The 20,832-nt window shown below is 42.3% G+C and overlaps 1 protein-coding gene across 1 annotated transcript in view; it reads right to left on the bottom strand.

Moving 5' to 3' along the window:
• Positions 1 to 12,276: 12,276 nt before the first annotated feature.
• LOC144770326 (myosin-1-like) overlaps positions 12,277 to 20,832 on the bottom strand; it is a 41,360-nt gene continuing 32,804 nt past the window's right edge. The window contains exons 32-40 of the mRNA XM_078654757.1: positions 17,956 to 18,080; positions 17,552 to 17,860; positions 17,252 to 17,455; positions 17,033 to 17,158; positions 15,274 to 15,444; positions 14,132 to 14,236; positions 13,936 to 14,031; positions 12,935 to 13,072; positions 12,277 to 12,413 (exon numbers count right to left, since the gene is read on the bottom strand). Coding sequence (XP_078510883.1) covers positions 12,402 to 12,413; positions 12,935 to 13,072; positions 13,936 to 14,031; positions 14,132 to 14,236; positions 15,274 to 15,444; positions 17,033 to 17,158; positions 17,252 to 17,455; positions 17,552 to 17,860; positions 17,956 to 18,080 — 1,286 coding nt within the window. The 3' untranslated portion in view covers positions 12,277 to 12,401. The remainder of the gene's footprint in view (positions 12,414 to 12,934; positions 13,073 to 13,935; positions 14,032 to 14,131; positions 14,237 to 15,273; positions 15,445 to 17,032; positions 17,159 to 17,251; positions 17,456 to 17,551; positions 17,861 to 17,955; positions 18,081 to 20,832) is intronic.

Raw genomic sequence — 20,832 nt, 5'->3', positions numbered from 1 at the left:
AAGCGTACCAGTTCGCTAACGTAGCACGTCATATGACGTATCACGCGACAACGCGAAACGTCATGCGGACGGGAGGCGTCACGATGTTGTTTTCTAACGCGGCAGTTGCGGTAAAGAAACGTTTACCGGCTCGCGGTCTATTTCGCGGCATCAAGGTCAGCTAACGGGAAGCTTCCCGATTCGCGAAGCGAGAACGAAGAAAAAAAAATATTTTAAAAAAAAGTTATTAATAAACATATAAAATATATTTTTGGATTTAAAGAAGAATACATTTTACAGCTACAGATATTAGCTGTTAAAAAACCAATGAAATTCACTGAAAAAACCATAGGTTATAGACCATATATAGTTAGGAATTAGCATTTACAAAACCTTGAAAATTCACTGAAAAAACCATAGGTTATAGACCATATATAGTTAGGAATTAGCATTTAGAAAACCTTATTTTACTCACACAAAACCATTGAAATTCCATATATAGTTAGTTGCACTAACTATATATCGCGCACCCGCAATCCACTGCTGATGATGTCACATATTACATCATTCATGACATGGTCAGTGACATCACTGATGACATCACTGATGACATCTCAAATGACATCACTGATGACATCTCAAATGACATCACTGATGACATCATGACACACCAATACCAGTTACTACATACGCACTCACTGATTCCTACGTCTACACACACATTCACTCATTCACCCATACAATCACTCATACATACAGTCACTCATTATTACAACACTATCATATGCACTCATACACCTATGCAGACAGTCACACACTGCCACTCATCCATGGAGTTACTCACACACCAAGTCAGTCCTGTAAAGAATCAATCACACTTCCATTTCTTCATCTATACAGTTAAACACAGAACACCATACTTCAGTGACATCACTGATGACATCACTAATGACATCTGAAATGACATCACTGATGACATCTCAAATGACATCACTGATGACATCATGACACACCAATACCAGTTACTACATACGCACTCACTGATTCGTACGTCTACACACTTTCACTCATTCACCCATACAATTACTCATACATACAGTCACTTATTATTAGAACACTATCATATGCACTCATACACCTAGTCAGTCCTGTGAAGAATCAATCACACTTCGATTTCCTCATCTATAGTTAAACACAGAACACCATACTTTTCACACATATACTAACACATACTTACTCTCTTATACAATCACTGATACAAGTACACATTGATATGCACAGAGTCACACACCTCCCAGCCAGCCACACACACACTCAGTCTTCCATACATCCAGTCATTCTTCAATATGTAAAACGTATTTAAACTTTACAAAAACACACAGACACTAGATGATGTCATCAGTGATGTCATTTGAGATGTCATCAGTGATGTCATCAGTGATGTCACTGACCATGTCATGAATGATGTAATATGTGACATCATCAGCAGTGGATTGCGGGTGCGCGATATATAGTTAGTGCAACTAACTATATATGGAATTTCGATGGTTTTGTGTGAGTAAAATAAGGTTTTCTAAATGCTAATTCCTAACTATATATGGTCTATAACCTATGGTTTTTTCAGTGAATTTTCAAGGTTTTGTAAATGCTAATTCCTAACTATATATGGTCTATAACCTATGGTTTTTTCAGTGAATATATATATATATATGTTTGTGACATATGTTAGTGGCGTATAAATGCACAACAGTCCACTTATTACATGTAGGTTCCAGGCTCTTGGTGCAATTTCTGTGGCAACTAACAATGGACAAAACTGAAAGTTAAATAAGAGTGGGCGACCCATTTAAGAAGCTTGTTTTTGTTTCAGATTCAGGTTATGCTAATGGGTTGTTGGCTACCCCTGTTCCCATGTCACATACTTTCAACGGGAGAGGGTTAGCAACTACCAAAGACTTTATTTTAGCCTCACGTTCGCACGCGCACATGCCCCTCTCTTTTACCATGGGGGAAAATGCCCTGAGCGACCACTTCCCCCTTTCCTTATTGGTTAAGTTACCCATCTTGAGACCCAAAATTTCTAACAAGACTACACAAGCATTAGAAAATTTCGAACTGGACAAAACAAATGGATACACCTTAAGGTGGGTGAAAGTAGATCCTGACACCCTGGCTAAAAATGTGATTATGAATTGTAAGTCCTCAATCGACACCTGCTTAAATGTTTTAGCACCCAATGCTAACATTGTGCGCTCCTTTTATGAAATTTCCAAGGAGGTTAATAATCTGCTAACTATTCAGTATCGTAAGATTAAGAAAAATCATGGGTGGTTCGAAAGGAAATGCACCAAAGCTTATTCTAAGATAAACAAGCATTAGAAATGCAATCGGGCTCGGATTTATTTGAGTTTGAGCTAATGGCATTGTAAATGCCAATGTCTTTTTGCCATGTGTTATGGAGTGTGTGCATGTGGTGTGTAGTGGAAGTATCTTGGTTGAATTGTAATTTTACCAATGGTGGCATGCTGTGCTTTATATGAATATGTTTAAAAGTAAAGTGTACCATACTGCGATTGCTTGGTGGAAAAGTGCACTGCCGGCTGGAGGTGTGTGTGCCTGGTGGAAGGGTGCACTGACGGCTGGTGGGTGTGTGCTTGGTAAAAGCGTGCACAGATGGATAATGGTTGTTGGTGTTTGTGCATGGTGAAAGCATTCATTGACGGCTGGGGGTGTGTTGTTGTGTGTGTTGTTTTCTGTGTGCTGGTGAGTGTGTGGTGGTGAGTCTGTGGGGGTGAGCCTGGGGAGTGAGTGTGGTGGTGAGTGTGTTGTGTTGAGTGGTGACAAGTGTGTGGTGTTGAGAGACTGAGGTGTGTGGTTTGTGTGTGCGTTATGTGTGTGTGGTGTATGTGTGTGTGGTGTTTTCTGCACACTCACACACTGCCCCTACACATTCACACACTGCTCACCCGCACACTCCCAATGTCACCCTGCATAGTCACACACTGTTTACCCTGCACACTCATTCTGCACACTCACACAATGTGCACCCTGACACACTGTCTCTGCAGTCACTCTGCACTCACTGTCACTCTGCACTCACTGTCACTCTGCACTCACTGTCACTCTGCACTCACTGTCACTCATTGTCACTCTGCACTCACTGTCACTCTGCACTCACTGTCACTCTGCACTCACTGTCACTCTGCAATCACTGTCACTCTGCACTCACTGTCACTCTGCACTCACTGTCACTCTGCACTCACTGTCACTCTGCACTCACTGTCACTCTGCACTCACTGTCACTCTGCACTCACTGTCACTCTGCACTCACTCTGCACTCACTGTCACTCTGCACTCACTCTACAGTCACTCTGCCCTCACTGTCACTCTGCACTCACTGTCACTCTGCTGTCACTCTGCAATCACTGTCACTCTGCACTCATTGTCACTCTGCACTCACTCTGCACTCACTCTACAGTCACTCTGCACTCACTGTCACTCTGCACTCACTGTCACTCTGCACTCACTGTCACTCTGCACTCTACAGTCACTCTGCACTCTACAGTCACTCTGCACTCTACAGTCACTATGCACTCACTGTCACTCTGCACTCACTGTCACTCTGCACTCACTGTCACTCTGCACTCACTCTGCACTCACTGTCACTCTGCACTCACTCTGCACTCACTCTACAGTCACTCTGCCGTCACTGTCACTCTGCACTCACTGTCACTCTGCACTCACTGTCACTCTGCACTCACTGTCACTCTGCACTCACTGTGAATCTGCACTCACTGTCACTCTGCACTCACTGTCACTCTGCTGTCACTCTGCACTCACTGTCACTCTGCACTCACTGTCACTCTGCTGTCACTCTGCACTCACTGTCACTCTGCACTCACTGTCACTCTGCACTCACTGTCACTCTGCTGTCACTCTGCACTCACTGTCACTCTGCACTCACTGTAACTCTGCACTCACTGCCACTCTGCACTCACTGTCACTCTGCACTCACTGTCACTCTACAGTCACTCTGCCCTCACTGTCACTCTGCCCTCACTGTCACTCTGCCCTCACTGTCACTCTGCACTCACTGTCACTCTGCACTCACTGTCACTCTGCACTCACTGTCACTCTGCACTCACTGTCACTCTGCTGTCACTCTGCACTCACTGTCACTCTGCACTCACTGTCACTCTGCTGTCACTCTGCACTCACTGTCACTCTGCACTCACTGTCACTCTGCTGTCACTCTGCACTCACTGTCACTCTGCACTCACTGTCACTCACTGTCACTCTGCACTCACTCTGCACTCACTCTACAGTCACTCTGCACTCACTGTCACTCTGCACTCACTGTCACTCTGCACTCACTGTCACTCTGCACTCACTGTCACTCTGCTGTCACTCTGCACTCACTGTCACTCTGCACTCACTGTCACTCTGCACTCACTGTCACTCTGCACTCACTGTCACTCTGCACTCACTGTCACTCTGCACTCACTGTCATTCTGCACTCGCTGTCACTCTGCACTCGCTGTCACTCTGCACTCGCTGTCACTCTGCACTCACTGTCACTCTGCACTCACTGTCACTCTGCACTCACTCTGCACTCACTCTGCACTCACTCTGCACTCACTGTCACTCTGCAATCACTGTCACTCTGCACTCACTGTCACTCTGCACTCAGTCTGCACTCACTGTCACTCTGCACTCAGTCTGCACTCACTGTCACTCTGCACTCAGTCTGCACTCACTGCCACTCTGCACTCTCAATCTGCACTCTCAAACTGCACTCTCAATCTGCACTCTCAAACTGCACTCTCCACTCTCAATCTGCACTCTGCACTCTCAAACTGCACTCTCAAACTGCAATCTGCACTCTGCACTCTCAAACTGCACTATCAATCTGCACTCTCAATCTGCACTCTCAAGTCTCATACTGCACTCTCAAACTGCACTCTCAACTCTCATACTGCACTCTCAAACTACACTCTCAAACTGCACTCTCAAACTGCACTCTCAATCTGCACTCTCAATCTGCACTCTCAAACTGCACTCTCAAACTGCACTCTCCACTCTCAAACTGCACTCTGCACTCTCAAACTGCACTCTCAAACTGCACTCTCAAACTGCAATCTGCACTCTGCACTCTGATTATGCACTCTCAATCTGCACTATCAATCTGCACTCTCAATCTGCACTCTCAAGTCTCATACTGCACTCTCAAACTGCACTCTCAAACTGCACTCTCAATCTGCACTCTCGAACTGCACTCTCAAACTGCACTCTCAAACTGCACTCTCAAACTGCACTCTCAATCTGCACTCTCCACTCTCAAACTGCACTCTGCACTCTCAATCTGCACTCTCAAACTGCACTCTCAATCTGCACTCTCAATCTGCACTCTCAAACTGCACTCTCAATCTGCACTCTCAACTCTCAAACTACACTCTCAAACTGCACTCTCAAACTGCACTCTCAATCTGCACTCTCAAACTGCACTCTCAAACTGCACTCTCCACTCTCAATCTGCACTCTGCACTCTCAAACTGCACTCTGATTCTGCACTCTGATTCTGCACTCTGCACTGCCCGTAGTCCCATCACACGCAGGCGGCTATGCCCGAAAACAAATGGAAGCGCACTAGCTGGTAAAACAGTCCTGAGGGTTAATGCTCCTGCTGCTGAGGTATGGGTGTAGCCTGCAGGTCTCAGGGAAGAATCCAATGGACAAACCTAGGTGAGCGACTGTACATTCTCTAAGCTCCGTGTTTAATTTGCAGATCACACCCTCGTATCCGGGTAAGATAGCTCAGTTGGTTAATGTTGCTGCAATCTTTGTATATTCACGAGGCAACAGGGTTGAACGCTGGTCAAGTACATCAGTGAGTTAATGGTTCTTCAGCCAGTGTCTCCTTCTGCCCATGGTTACGAGGAGCCAAAGCAGGGGCCAGGCCCACCCAAATGTGAACTTTGGCCCACCCAATCACGGCAGAAGAGGCCACGGAGAAGGCACCTGTTAAGTGCTCCATCAATCTCAACGTCAGCATGTCGAAATGTTGTTTTCACCGTCTTTAAAATTGAAAATGGGTTTTGGGGTTAGAGGTGAGAGAGGAAACAAGTTAACAGGGACAGCCAAGCTCAGGCTCTGGCTTGGCTCTTAGAGCCATGCACAATCCGAGCCCTGAAAATGTTTGCTATGTAAAACATATAACAAACATCATGTAATTTGTTATTTATGGTGTAGTTTTCTCAACTATTGGGTGAAACCTGACGATTTTATATCTCTGCAACTGTAATGTTAATTGTGCTTATATAGAGCTTCATGCCTCTGACGCGTCGCCAAAGCGCTTTACCGAACGGGTACCATCTGTGAGGAAGTGCTTGATCGCAATAATTTGCAGAGGTCTTGTGGGAAGAGTTTAGTGTCACTCATGAGTGACTGACCAGAGTGGCCCTCTTATTCTGTCTGTTCAGTACTGGAGAGAAGAGAGTGAGTGATAGCGGACACATGGTTTAACATTAGTTGGTTTCTAACACACACATGCCCGCTTGTACGTATGTTAAGTTGCATGTGGCTGCTTTGAAACGGGCATCTTTTACCCAATTCGAAGCGCTCCATGGTGCATCTAGCCAGCTCCTAGGCACTCTTTATTGCATCTGTCCTGTTTCGCCGATACAGATGAGGGAGGGGGCCTGTCTCAGCGCCGGATGAGTGAGGCTAATGAAGCCCTTTCCCGGCCTGGCATGCAGCAGCTGCGCGCTGAGCGCTGCTGAATGGTGAACGCGCCCGGCCATCTGGATTCACTTACGGAGGCACCCTGACAGCTCCTAATTATAATTAATGTACTTCTTTGCGCGCACACGAACGAAAAATGACCAACATGGTGGACGAAAACTACATTTACCCTATCACTTCAAGGCTATTAAAACGACACCACAACGAAGACGAATCACTGGCCAGATGACATAACACACTAAGGAATGTGTGGAATTTGTCTCGCCAAAGCCCTAGGAGATACTTTTTTTCCTCTTCTTTAACATTAGGATCTCGAAACTCCTCCCACTTACGTGGGCGGAGGCCTCGCCCTAAAAAGGAACTGCATAAGCAGCCCAGATCATTACTCAGAGTCAGACAGGCTAGATCAGAATATAGAGGGGCGGTCTTAGAGAGGAAGCGTACTTTACGTAATGAAGCATGGTACTCCCTTCATAGTGCGGCGTAATTGAAGGATAGTGCTGCCTTTTGGAAAGTTCTGAGGGCCCCTTTTCTGTCTTCTAATGATGGCCCATCTGTAGACATAGCCATTTCTGAAGAAACTTGAATTACCCATTTTTCCGGGTTGTATAGTGACCAAGGAAACCAGGGGTCGACATTGACTGACACTACTAGTGACAATTACGACCGGGTCGATCTTAAAATTACCCTGGAAGAAGTGAACAGGGCCCTGGCCCTTAGTCTGAGAGGCAAGGCACGTGGTCCCGATGGGGTACCAGTTGATCTGTTTAAATTTAACGTGCCTTTTTGGGGGCCCCTATTAATCCAAGTCATTTACTCCAGCATTAAATCAAGTTTCCCCAAGACCTGGGTGGAATCCACCATTATTCCTATTTTTAAAAAGGGGGACCGGCATTACCCGGGGTGCTACAGACCTATCTCCCAGTTGGATTCTATGGTGAAAGTGGCCGGGTGGGTATATTAGAGCGCCTGCAAAATTGGACAAAGGACATCCAGATTTTATCTGACCTACAGTATGGTTTTCGTGCCGGGCATGGCACAATAGAACAGAGTCTGAACTTAGCCATCCTGGTGGGCAAATATACTAGAGCCAAACAGGGTAGCCTGTTTTGTGCTTTTGTGGACCTCACCGCGGCCTTTGGCTCTGTAAGACATGAAAGGCTGTGGGAGGTCCTTGAGGCAGCAGGGGTGGATCCCCATATTATTGTTTTTTTTTAAGATGCTTATATAGTGGAGCTGTTGCAAGTGTGTGGTACGGTCTGGGTGGGAGTGTTCTAAGACTTTTCCTATTAGGGGAGACGGCAGAAAAAGTTGTGTTCTGGTCCCCTTCCTTTTTAACCTTTACATTAACGGACTAGGTGAAGTACTAGTACCGAAGAGTAAACATTTTCCCAGAGCCGGAGGCCGTCCCGTAGCGGCACTCCTTTATGCGGATGATGCTGTGTTAATGGCTTGCACCGAAAATGGCCTCCAGAGGGTCTTGGATAGTTTTAGTGAGTTTATGACAGACGATGGTCCTAATATAAACATCTCAAAGACCTTTGTGCTGGGTCTCCCTTACATCGCTGATGTTATAAAACTAGAGCCAATACTTCTGTGGCGCAGAGTTTGGTGCAAATAGGGAGATCCTGCAAGATAGCTTGAGGCTGGAAGGGGCGCTAACGATTCCCTGGATCAAGTTTGTATATGATTTCATGAACAATTTGGGACATCTAGAGTTTTCCCCTGATCCAAACACTCTGCTGGCAATTCCAAATAAGACTTTAAGAAAAGAGGGTCTGCATTTATTGGAATCCAGCAGAATGGCAGGGGAAGTTTCCAAAATTAGTGTAAGGCAACATCAGTTGCTAATCACAACCTAATTAGACCATACCTAATTTTTGTACCCGAGACATTTGATAGATTTCTTCTAACAAGATTTATTTATTTATTTATTGCCATTTATAAAGCGCGACGTATACCCGAAGGCGTCTTGGCGCTGGTTAATTTGCAGACTTCAGATGGTTATTAAATGCTCCAACAGGTTACCCACTTGTTTAGAGATTATTGGGTGAACAACCACGTCTTAAGTCTCTTACGAAACTGGAGGAGTGTGGAACAGGTTCTGATGTCCTGGGGCAAAGTGTTCCAGAGTTTGGGGGCAGCGACCATAAAGCGACGATCACCCCATGACACTGTTTTAGCGCGAGGGACCACTAAGTAGTTGCAGTTGGAGGATCGAAGCTGACGGGAAGGTTGATATGGGAGCAATTGCTCTGTTAGGAAATGCGGACCTTGCCTTTTTAGTGCTTTGTAAACTATACATAGCGACTTAAATTTGATCCTATTCTGGATCGTCAACCAGTGGAGTCGTGTGATAGCGTCCGATATGGGCACAAACTTTGGAATTCCAACAAGCAGACGTGCTGCCGCATTTTGTATCGACTGCATTTTTCTCATGACTCTAATTTGGGTGTTGAGGAAAAGCCCATTGCAATAATCCAATGATGTTAAAACCAATGAACTAACCAAGGTTTTAATGGCGGTCGCTGGAAGATAGGGACTTATTTTCCGGATCATGCGACGTTTATGGTGGGATGTAGAGGCCACTTTGTTGGCATGATCCATGAAATTTAGGCCATCATAAAAGGTGACTCCCAGATTTCTTACTTTGGTTACTGGCTTAGGGGGGGCACCGAGTGTAGAAGGCCACCAGAAGGCAGACCAGTCCGGTGAGAGAGGTCCAAAAATCATCACCTCAGTTTTTTCTGAGTTGAGTTTCAGGCAATTTATAGCCATCCACTCTCCTATCTCTGTCAATCCATTTTGGAAGCGTTGGGCGATTTCCCCTCCGTCACCCCTAATGGCCATAACCAATTGCATGTCGTCTGCATATGAGGTTAGGCTCATCCCGTGTGCTTTGATGACATTAGCAAGGTCCGACACATAGATATTAAATAGTGTCGGACTCAGGGATGAGCCTTGAGGTACCCCACATGGCAGCGTCAACTTGGCAGATTGGTAAGGTCCAAGAGTGACGGCCTGGGTTCTATCGGAGAGAAACGAGGCGAGGAGGTCTCTTGCCGTGAGGCAAATGCCCATCTTTTCGACACGATCGACCAGGATCTTGTGGTTGACCGTGTCGAAAGCGGCTGAGAGATCCAGCAGTACCAAAACTGCTGTCCCACCCTGGTCTCTTATAAGTCGCACATCATCGGAGGCTTTAATTAAAGCGGTTTCGGTACCGTGATATTTCCGAAATCCGAACTGAGTATCGTCCAGCAGTCTATGTGTCTCAATGTACTGTGATAATTGCATATTCATAGCCTTTTACACCACCTTGGCTATGAAAGGCAAACTGGCAATTGGCCGGTAGTTTTTTAACTCAGTCTTGTCCAGCCCAGGTTTCTTTAGAAGAGGTTTGAGCAGTGTGGATTTTAAAGACTGAGGATATGTCCCCGAACACAAGATTGAATTACATACTTGCGTCAGAACAGGTATGATTGAATCCATCACCGGTGGGAGAGCCGAAAATGGACAAGGATCCAACATGGATCCCGTTTTAATTGTGGAGACGATATTTAGTATATGGTCTTCAGTTAGTGGTTTGAAACAGGTGAAAAATGCAGTTAAAGGTGTGTTTGGGACAAAAGGAATTGTTGTGACGGACTTGATGAGAGTGGATTTAGAAGTGAAGGCTTGGTAGATGTCATCAACTTTAGAAAAGAAAAAGTTAGCCAAAGCATCACACATAACTTGGGATGGGGGTGGAGTTAGGTCGGGGATGTTGCCTGAGAGGGATTTAGTAATTTCATATAATTTTTTGCTGGAGTTCTTTGCCTGCTCAATTTGATCCGAATAGAGAGATTTTTTTGCCTTTATAATCATGGTTTTGTAAGCAGCCAATGAGTCTTTATAGCGGGTCTTGCTTACTTGGTCATACGTCTTTCTCCATTGTCTTTCACAATGCCTGTTTTGTTGTTTTTGTTGTTTTAATTCATCCGTATACCACGGTGCAGTTGGAGTAGACCTGTTCTTGGATATTGACTTAGTAGGGACCAGGAGATTCATGGCGTGGCCCAACCTGTCCTGAAATAGTTGTGTGGCCATAGTCGAGTCGGGCGAGATCAACGGGCGTGTGCTGTCAAGCTGATTTCTTAGGTCTGGCTGATTAATATTATGCCAAGCTTTAAAGGAACCCAGACCAGAGGGAATGGTTGCCTTGTTCGAGGATTTGTTTATTGCCAGAGTGCAGAATACCACGTAGTGGTCTGTCCATGGCATTGGTAAAATATCCGATACCTGGAGCGCCTGAACATTGGAAAAGATGCCATCTAAGATATGTCCCACCCGATGAGTGGCTGATGTAACCAGTTGTTGAAGCCCCAAGGTTTCCATGTCTGAAATAAGAGCCAAGGTGTCTTTATAGGTAATGTCCACAGATTAATGTCTTGGTCGACAATGAATAATTGGTCCCATGTACTGCTTCTATGTCCATGTAATAATACCTGTGAACAATCTACAATTCACCTAGGCCTGTTTTACAAATTTTATATTGACCCAAGGAAAATTTGGATAATTCCATTCTTAAGAAATTCAGGTTTACGACAGTGTTGCCCAGCCCTGATTTTACTCCAGCTACTGGAAAATGAGCACATAGCATGGAGAGTACCTATGTTTTTATAGAAGGCGTTTTATCTTAGTAAACGTATTACAATAATTGAGCCGTAAAATGCATATGTTCCTCCGTGGGTACGTGATTTTATTGCAGGAAATTAATTGGAATTATTGAAATCTTGTATTCTTGTACTCATCAAGTAGAATTTTTAAATCTTTTGTTATTTTTGCAAAATTAACATGAAATGTAATCGATTTTATGTGCTTTCATGACTGCTTAAAAAACAGCCGAATAAACATTTATTTGAAAAAAAATATAACTCAACTGGGCAAAACTCATTTACAGTACCAGAGCACATACATTATGACACAGTGCACAGCCATAAAGCCAATAAAAATGATGTCCTGCTGAAACATCTAGGGTGGCAGCGAGGAAAGGTAACATTGATACACTATATATTTATCTGTGTTTTAAGTGCTCTGTACCAAAATAGCAAAGCTTCAGCACGTTCTGAAACTACAGAATTGTCATGTAGCCTCTTAAATAGAAAACCTTAATACAAAACAGGAAGGAATGTGATAGCATTCATCTTTTAAATAAAAAATGTGCTAAACATTACGAACTGTGTTCTTAAAATCGATTTGTTTGCAGTACTTTGACAGTAGCGCAAATATATAAGTAAGTGAGTGGTTTTGCCTTTGGTATTCGTTATGTATTCTGGGTCCTTATTTCAGCCCTTCTTGGCTTAATGACTTTACCATCGTGTTTCATGTTTAGGTGATGATACCATAGATGCAGTGGGCTATGCAAAACTTAAACTGCCAGGAGATTTACTAAAATGTCAATGTACAATTCCCTTTACCACCCACTGTAAAACCTGTCAATTTTTCGTAAACAAATTATCTGAACATTTGGTTATCTCCAGCCACATCCAAAAAATAACAGCCAAAAACAATGAATTATAAAGTTTGCTTCACATTTATTACCCTTTACACTTGTGTGTACATGACAAGATTTACAGTATAAACACAAAGAAGTTCATATTCTATGCACTTCTTCTGCTTCTAACGGTCAGGCGTTCTCATTATTCAGCTTTCTGGAATGCAAATAACAATACAATAATTAAGGATAGTAAGCATCCATTTCAACAAAGAATAATAATGCTTAGTGATAAATAATTCAATTAATGTGCAAGAACCCTTTTGAGATAGCAGTTCTTCAGTCTTGTAATCAGAGGGTAGTAAAGGATATGCTAAATAATAACTCAGTCATTAGTGATAATCTATCATTCTGCCCCCTTAGACCCCAAACTCTGTGACATGTGGAATGGCTGATATCTATTTATTATGTCAGCAGCATATGGAGATATGGAATCAAACACTAGTTTATACAAAGATTAGACATATAAAGTGTGATATTCTGGATTCCATGCTCCCTGTGAAACAACCCTTGTGGCCCTTGGTGCTGGCATTGCCAGTGTATGCATGCTTCCTAAAGCTATGGATTTATTGGTGCATGCAACCCAGTGGAATACAAAGCCGCTGTTCATGTGCAAGTCCTCCAGGCCACACGTGCTTTTTCTCTAATTCAACAGAATACCCAAAGCCCAGCTCTTACCTTGCCCATGCCAATGTCGCGGCTCTTCACTCTCATCTTGTTGACCTGAGACTCTGCAATGTCTGCGCGCTCTGAAGCCTCCTCCAGCTCATGCTGAGTCTTTCTGAATCTAGACAGGTGGGTGTTTGCCTGTTCCTCCTGAAACCGGTATAACATAGTGTTCTGTTAATGCAGTCTGAGTAAGTGTAACTCATTATCAGCTTAGAATGTTTCAGTGTATGACTTCCCGTTTACTCACTTGTTCCATCATTCACATCTAAACAATACTGTGTGTAACAAAGAAGATGCCCGAGCACTACAGGTGTGAATGCACCTACATGACTGATCTTAGATTAACATATGTAATAACACATCAACCCATATATGAGTACATACACTTACATTGGTTTCCTACATCGTAGCTGATCAGACCCCACACACTTACTAGGGCAAAAACGTTTGCCTTGAAACTGGTCCTTTGTACATCTTTATAAAATGGTACATTTCATAGTTTCAATTCTACTGTATGCCTCTAAATCACATTTACCATCAATTTTATATATGAGTATGGACAAACTGAAAGAACGTATGTTCTCCGATAAGAAAGGTAATTCCTTAGAATGTTCCAGACTCTGATATTTTCCTTCCTCTCTTAGTCTTGATCCAGAATGGAAACACCAGTGTGTTGGGCGTATGTTCATAAGCTTAATTGCGGTTCACTATTATTTCTTCCTACAACGATCTAAGATAGCTTTTTCTAACGCAGTGCTCTAGAAAAGGCTTGCCAGTGCATTATCACATGACTCCTCTTAATACTAACACTGTTAGGTTTAGTAGGTGGCATAACTGGAATACATATTTTTCCATGACTCATTTTAAAAAAAATATTTTCAAAATATTTGACTGAAATGATTGCAATAAGCTCTCAGCTAAAAAGAGGAATTGTGGTCTTACAAAGAGCTTGTCAAGGACGATACAATCCTATGGTATATAGTGAGTTGGAATTCGTATAAAATACTTACAGCATCCTCTACTTGTCTCTTGTATGCTTTCACCTTCAACTGCAACTTGTCCACCAAGTCCTGGAGCCTAAGGACATTCTTTTTATCCTCTTCAGACTGTAAGTAAAAGCACAGTTCGTCATTCCAAGTGGGAAAATGACAACATTGTGTTAATATTGCCCAACAAAGCTCCCAAAACCCAGTCCACCGTAGTTACCTGGTAGGTGACCTCCTTGAGTCGCCTCTCATACTTGCGCATTCCCTTAATGGCTTCTACTCCACGCTTCTGTTCTGCCTCAAGTTCATTCTCCAGTTCATGCACCTGCAGGATTACATTTTTGGTGATATTACAATTTCATTTAGTGCTCTTGAACAGTTCTTTTGCTTTGACAATTTTTTAAAAATGTTATTCTAGTCTTCATTCTTGTTAACATCTCGCCAACTTGTCAGGACTGGTTGTGTGTTTAAGGACATCTTTAACAGGTTTACATGACCAGACATATCCTGTTGAGCTGTATGGCAATGTCTATGCATAGCACTTTCATTCACTAGCTAGAGACCATATGAGAAAACGTTTTTCTATATTTGTGAGTTTACTCCATTATTTGGAGCTAATTTCCAAATATTTTAAAATGTATAAAAAACTTGAGAAGATGTGATAGGTACAGCTACTGAAGATTACTTATATGCATCAGAATGAGTAAATGTAGCAGATGTATATTTACACAAATATTTAGGTAGCCGCTATTTATGGCTCACATTTTCCTTATTACCCACTCACCCTGAGAAGAAAATACTTTTTCTCCAGGGAGAAACCCATTTCTTGCCCACCCCGGGGTGTACATCTCATCAATTGACACACTGACTGCAGATTTACCCTTGTCCTTGACAAGAATAATAGTAAGTCGTATTTATACAGGCAATGTACCAAATGCCTGTGAAGTTTTCCCTAATTTTGAATCCATCAACACCCACTCTCTGCTCCTGTGAGGACATTTACTCATGCCATTTAATGTGCGTGTGTAATTTCATTTGTGAGTACAAATGCACGTTCTGTGAAAAACAGCTATGAATTTACAGTCAAACCCCTCAAAGTATTATAGGGAAGACTTACTTTCCCTCTGCATTGGTTATATTTCGATTTAGCCAGCATTTCTACTTATATTGATAGTTTAAATATGTTTGTGGTAATGTTGTACAGATATTGATAATGTTGTAACGAGATTGTGCAAGTATTACTCATATGTGTATAGAATAAATATTTTGATGAGGAGACATTGAAAAGAATGAAGGATCAAGTGGTGCCCCAAACTGAGTATGTATTGTGCAATTAATGGCATAGGCATCAGAGGTCTATACCCTGGCTTCCAGTTTCTGAAGCTGCTTCTTGCCACCCTTCAATGCCAGCTGCTCAGCCTCATCCAGGCGGTGCTGCAGGTCCTTCACTGTCTGATCCAAGTTCTTCTTCATCCTCTCGAGGTGGGCACTTGTGTCCTGTTCCTTCTTCAGCTCCTCAGCCATCATGGCTGCCTGTGTGTGGAAAGCAAAAGCCATAATAAGCAAGTGCCACCTCTTTTGTAATACAAGTTTCACTGAAAAATGAAGTGTGTTGTACACAATTTCATTATGCATATATAATGTTAAGCTACTTGCTTTAACTCTTAAGTTCTGAGAAGTAGATGGAAGTGAAAGAGTGAACAGTTTACCCAACTGTCAACTGGAGTTGGTGATAGTATCTTAATTGAACTGATTTAGACTATCATAAGCAAAAATATTGTCTGATAGGAATATCATCTACAGAAATATCAACCCATTGTGGATTTTCCATTATTTATTACAATTGGCTAATATTTTTATCACAATGTATAGAAAACAATTTTTCTGTCAAATGATATTTTAGTTGCGATATTCTGGTACCTTAAGAATTTTTAAGATGGAAACATCTTAGCAATACCTGCTGGGATATCAGCAGTGACCATGAGTACATCTACTGCACTAGCTCTGAGACAGTGAAGCTGAAAATGTGTTTCGGCTGCATTGAAACTCTTCTTATGCCTGAGTGGGGACAACATTTAACACATCTTATGCACAGCAATGAGATTACAACTATCTTTCAATAGCATTTTTTGAAAAACTGTGATGTCACCGCGAAACCCTTGCAGGGGTTGACTAAAGTACACCGCTGTGGCCAAGAGTCATCATCCATTGCTCAGAGGAATGAGGAGTAGGCCTTACTCCTCAGTCCTTCCAGCAGGAATGCTCTCTTTACTGAGGGTTTTCCTGAAAGCCAGATGCAACTGACAAAAGAGGAGCTCGGAGAAATAACGGGTTTCTTCTTTTGCTACCTCATCTGGTCATCTTTATAATTCTGCCTACACTTTGGGATTTTTCAAGCTTTCACACTGAAAACGCACCTTAGGGAAGTTTAATCAATAAAATGAAGATGAATCGGTGTAAGTACAATGAACCCAACTGCCATGATATTGCAACGGAGACTAGGAACTCACTGGTAAAAATGTCTGGTGTGGCCCTTAAAGCTGCTAAAGTACTGTCACTGAAAGACATCATGTTTTTCCAAACTGTACATTGAGTATGTACTGGGATTATTATCTGAGAAGCCACTTTCAGTATAATGTTTATATCTGGATGCCCTGCTACGGTGCCTAATTTGTTAAAGAATAGGGGCCGTGATAAACGTTTTGTTCAGAAGTAGGCACCCAGCTTTATCAAATGTCAAAGATGCCACATGCCAAGGCTGCCTAATCCGGATCCACCTCATGTCTCCTTCATCCACCACAGACACTCTCTGCCCATATATGTAGCACTTTCTGGCTCTTTTCTCATCCTTGCTTTCTTTGTCGATGATTTCCACCTTTTTGTTCCTTTCCGCCTGTAACCCGAGACTAAATTAAGCACTGCTCTGCTGAAAATAAACTGCTTTGCAAATTTAAAGTTAATAACTTGGTAGAGGTAGGTGCCCTACTTGAATTAAGTTTACTTTTGGAGCCACCCCGGTGATGCATTTCCATTCATGCCCTTCACCGACCTTAAACAAGTTTAAAAAGAAATCCTGATTCCCAATTGAATTACAATATTACTAAAGACAACAAGTACTTACATCTGTGATTGCCTTTTTCGCCTTTTCTTCTGCATTTCTTGCCTCCTGGATGCTTTCTTCTACTTCACTCTGTAGCTGAGAAATATCCGTCTCCATCTTCTTCTTCGTATTGATGAGACTGGTGTTCTGGGAAGTAAAGGGGTCATTGTCAATTGAAGCATTAATATTAAAGCAAAGTGCATGAGCAAACATGTCAGCACCGAGAAACTTTCAGTATACCTGAGTGTGTAGCAGCTGCACCCTCTCAGTGACATCGAGAAGTTCCTGTTCAGCCACTTTGCGGCCACGCTCAGTCTGTTCCAGAGCAGCTCTCATCTCCTCAATTTCTGCAGCCATCAGATTGCTTCTTCGCTCAACCATGGCCACCTGTTCTTTCAAATCTTCATTGCTTCGAAGAGCATCATCCAGGTGAATTTGGGCATCCTTTGTGGAATTGAATAAACAGAGTGTGATTTGCAATCTATTGACAGTTGGTAGTACAGCTGAGAAAAAGTAAAGACAGCCAATTGGATCATTTACCTTGAGTTGCGCTTGCACATTCCTGAGCTGTTTCTGTGCTTCAGCTGCCTGGCGGTTGGCATGTCCCAACTGAATTTCCATCTCATTGAGATCTCCTTCCATCTTCTTCTTTAGCCTGAGGGCATCATTCCTGCTCCTGATCTCAGAATCCAAAGTGCTTTGTAGGGATTCCATGGCCCTCTGGCTATTACGCTTGATTTGATCGATTTCCTCGTCTTTCTCTGCAATCTTTCTATCAATCTCAGATTTCACCTGGTTCAGCTCGAGTTGTACACGCAGGATTTTAGCTTCTTCATGTTCTAAGGATGCCTGAAAACATTAAGAAGTATTGCAGCACTTAAATTAATCTCTACATAAAAACATAAATAGTTTTGGCCAATATGGCTTTAACGGTATGTACTTGCCTCAGCTTCTTCCAAGGCAGATTGGAGTTCGGATTTCTCTTGCTCAGTTTGTTTCTTAGCTTTTTCCAGTTCATGAATACTTTTGCTGCCTTCCGCAATTTGTTCGGTTAGGTCAGATATCTCCTCTATAAATTTGAAAAACCATGCGTTGTTGTATCTGGCATGTCAGTATTAAAATTAGCCATTCGGTACATAGTATGGAGCACTAATTACACAATATATTATTAAGATAAACAGTTGTGATTTGTTATCGATATATGCTAGAAAATCATGAGTATTCCAGTTATTTGAAAAGTCAATAGAAGACAAAAAGGCTTTCTTCTCTACAGCCGCCTTGAAATATCATGACAATCTAAGGATATTAACGTGTATAAGCTGAACCCTTACTTTTTGAAAACATGAATCTCATCATGATGATACAGCACCCCAACCTTGTAACATGCCTGGGACTTCTTCTCAGTACAGTTTTTCACCCCCATTTACCTCATTGAAGTGCGGAGACTGCTTCTAAAACTACCACGCGTATTAATCATAATTTGCATTCCACTTAAAGGTATATACACCACCTTTGTGACATATATGAACTCATATTTCCACTTGCAATACAAAAAACGCATAATCCACTGAGGTTTCCTTCTAAGGCTGCTTCCTAATACCATTATAAAACATCTGCCATACCCTACACTCCATCTGATATTACTGCACTCAGCTCTCTCAAAGTACAAGAGTTGTCTTTTAATGCTTCAAAATCCTATTGTTATCATGTACATAAGAGTCTATAATCATAAAAATAGAGCACCAGTCTTATAGTTTTTCAACACAGTCTGAGTCTATCTGACCAAATATTCATAAACGGTATGCTATCCTATCAGAGGATATTCCAAGTTGACTTTACAATATAGATGCACATTCTATCAGAGGCTGTGCCATTTGATCCTTATACTATAAAAGCGCTCTATCATGAGGCACCACCATATACTCATCATGATGATGTCATTATGAGGAGGCTAGAGCAGCCCACTGTAATGATGTGCATGAGGATCTCAATGAGGTCAGAACACCTTACCCCATTGACACTACTGACATAATTTCTCGTCCAAACCGCAATCCACAAAAGCAGTGGTCCCTCAAGGTTCTATCATCTCGCCCATGCTTTTCAACATCTACATGAAGTCTTTACCAGTACTGATCAATAAATTTCACCTCACATTCTACAACTATGCAGATGACACGTAAATACTCCTTCAACTGGAATGGCCGAAAGACATTGGAAAATCACCAATTTTCAGCTGCCTCAGAGCCATGGATCAGTGGATGACTTGGATCCATCTCAAATTGAATGCTTCAAAAACTGAAATACTCACGTGTGGCAATTGGAAAAATTACAACCCGCTTGCCGCATGGCCTGATGAACTGGAATCACTGCCTAAAGTATCGAAGGAAGTAAGAAACCTCGGAATGACCATAGACTCCAAGCTGTCAATGAATGTCCAAGTGGATAAACTAGCAAGATCAAGCTTTGCTACTATAAAAACGCTGCGACTAATTTTCCCTCATTTGGGATTTCCACACAAGGTCCAAGCTACCATCTCCCTTGTTCTATCCAAACTCGATTACGCCAATAACCTCTTCCACGGATCACCTTTAACAACCATGAAAAGACTACAACGGATTCAGAACTCGGCTGCCAGACTACTCTTGCATCTCAAACCACGAGACCACATCTCCCCTGCCTTGAAAGCCCTGCATTGGTTAATGGTTGCCAGAAGATCCACGTTCAAGCTGCTTTGTATTACCCACAAAGCAATACATGGAATAGGACCACTCTTCATCAAGAATAAAATCACCAAACACATTCAACAAAGGAACCTCCGCTCTACAGGAGCATCTCGCCTCAAAATCACACCATACAAGAAAAAAAACATGGGTGGCTCTTCCTTCTCTGTTCAAGCAGCCAAACTATGGAACTCTTTACCCCCCAACATAAGATCCACCGACAACCACCTTATCTTCAGAAAACTACTCAAGACCTGGCTCTTCCCCACATAAGCACCATACGGAAACAGAAATTTACAGCACATCCCTCTGTATATAAGCATTTGTTTTCACTATAGACGTGTACCTATCTTTGTGTATTACTTTATAAAACATGTAACATAATTATGTTGTTTAGAGAAAATAAAAAATAAAATAATAATAACAATAATAATAATAATATTCATCTTTGGTCTACATGTACATACTTCTATTGTGCATCTATGTATCTTCCATGTACTTGGATCTGTGTGTCTGTTACTTTTCTCCTGAAAAAGCATATCCAATGTACTACCCTATTTCTCATCCTGTGCCTCTATCAATATATTTAATCTAAATATACTTACTTCCTTTATGTATCTATATACTTTCAATGTACTTATGGATCTATATATTTATCACTTTCTTCTAATTTAGCATTTCCAATGCACTAGCCTATTTCTCAGCCTATACTTCGCTCAATATATCTTCTAGCCCGACCTTCTGACTCATCTCAAACTTCTTTCTACTACTCCTTCTAATGCACTACCCTATCTCTCATCCTATACATCTATCAATATATCCTCTACATCCACTCTCTCATTTATCCCAAACCCCATAGCACTACTATGATCGCCAAAATAACCCTTTCTAGACTCTCTCCTGCTCTACCCCTCCTTGCATTATCTGACATCTCTTTTTACTGCACCGATCCCCTAAAACAAACCTTTCTAAACTCTCCCCTCTGACTCCTTCCCTCCAAAACTCCTTTTTACTCATCCAAAAGCCTCTTCCTACTGCTAAGACCTAAAAAAAAAGAAAAATCCTTCACTCTTTTATCCCGCAACTATCCTTTTTCAATCA

The sequence above is a fragment of the Lissotriton helveticus genome, chromosome 7 (genome assembly GCF_964261635.1).
Source record: "Lissotriton helveticus chromosome 7, aLisHel1.1, whole genome shotgun sequence".
NCBI classification, from domain to species: domain Eukaryota; kingdom Metazoa; phylum Chordata; class Amphibia; order Caudata; family Salamandridae; genus Lissotriton; species Lissotriton helveticus.
The sequence above is the reverse complement of the archived record's forward strand: the minus strand, read 5'-3'. Positions and strand labels throughout refer to the sequence as shown.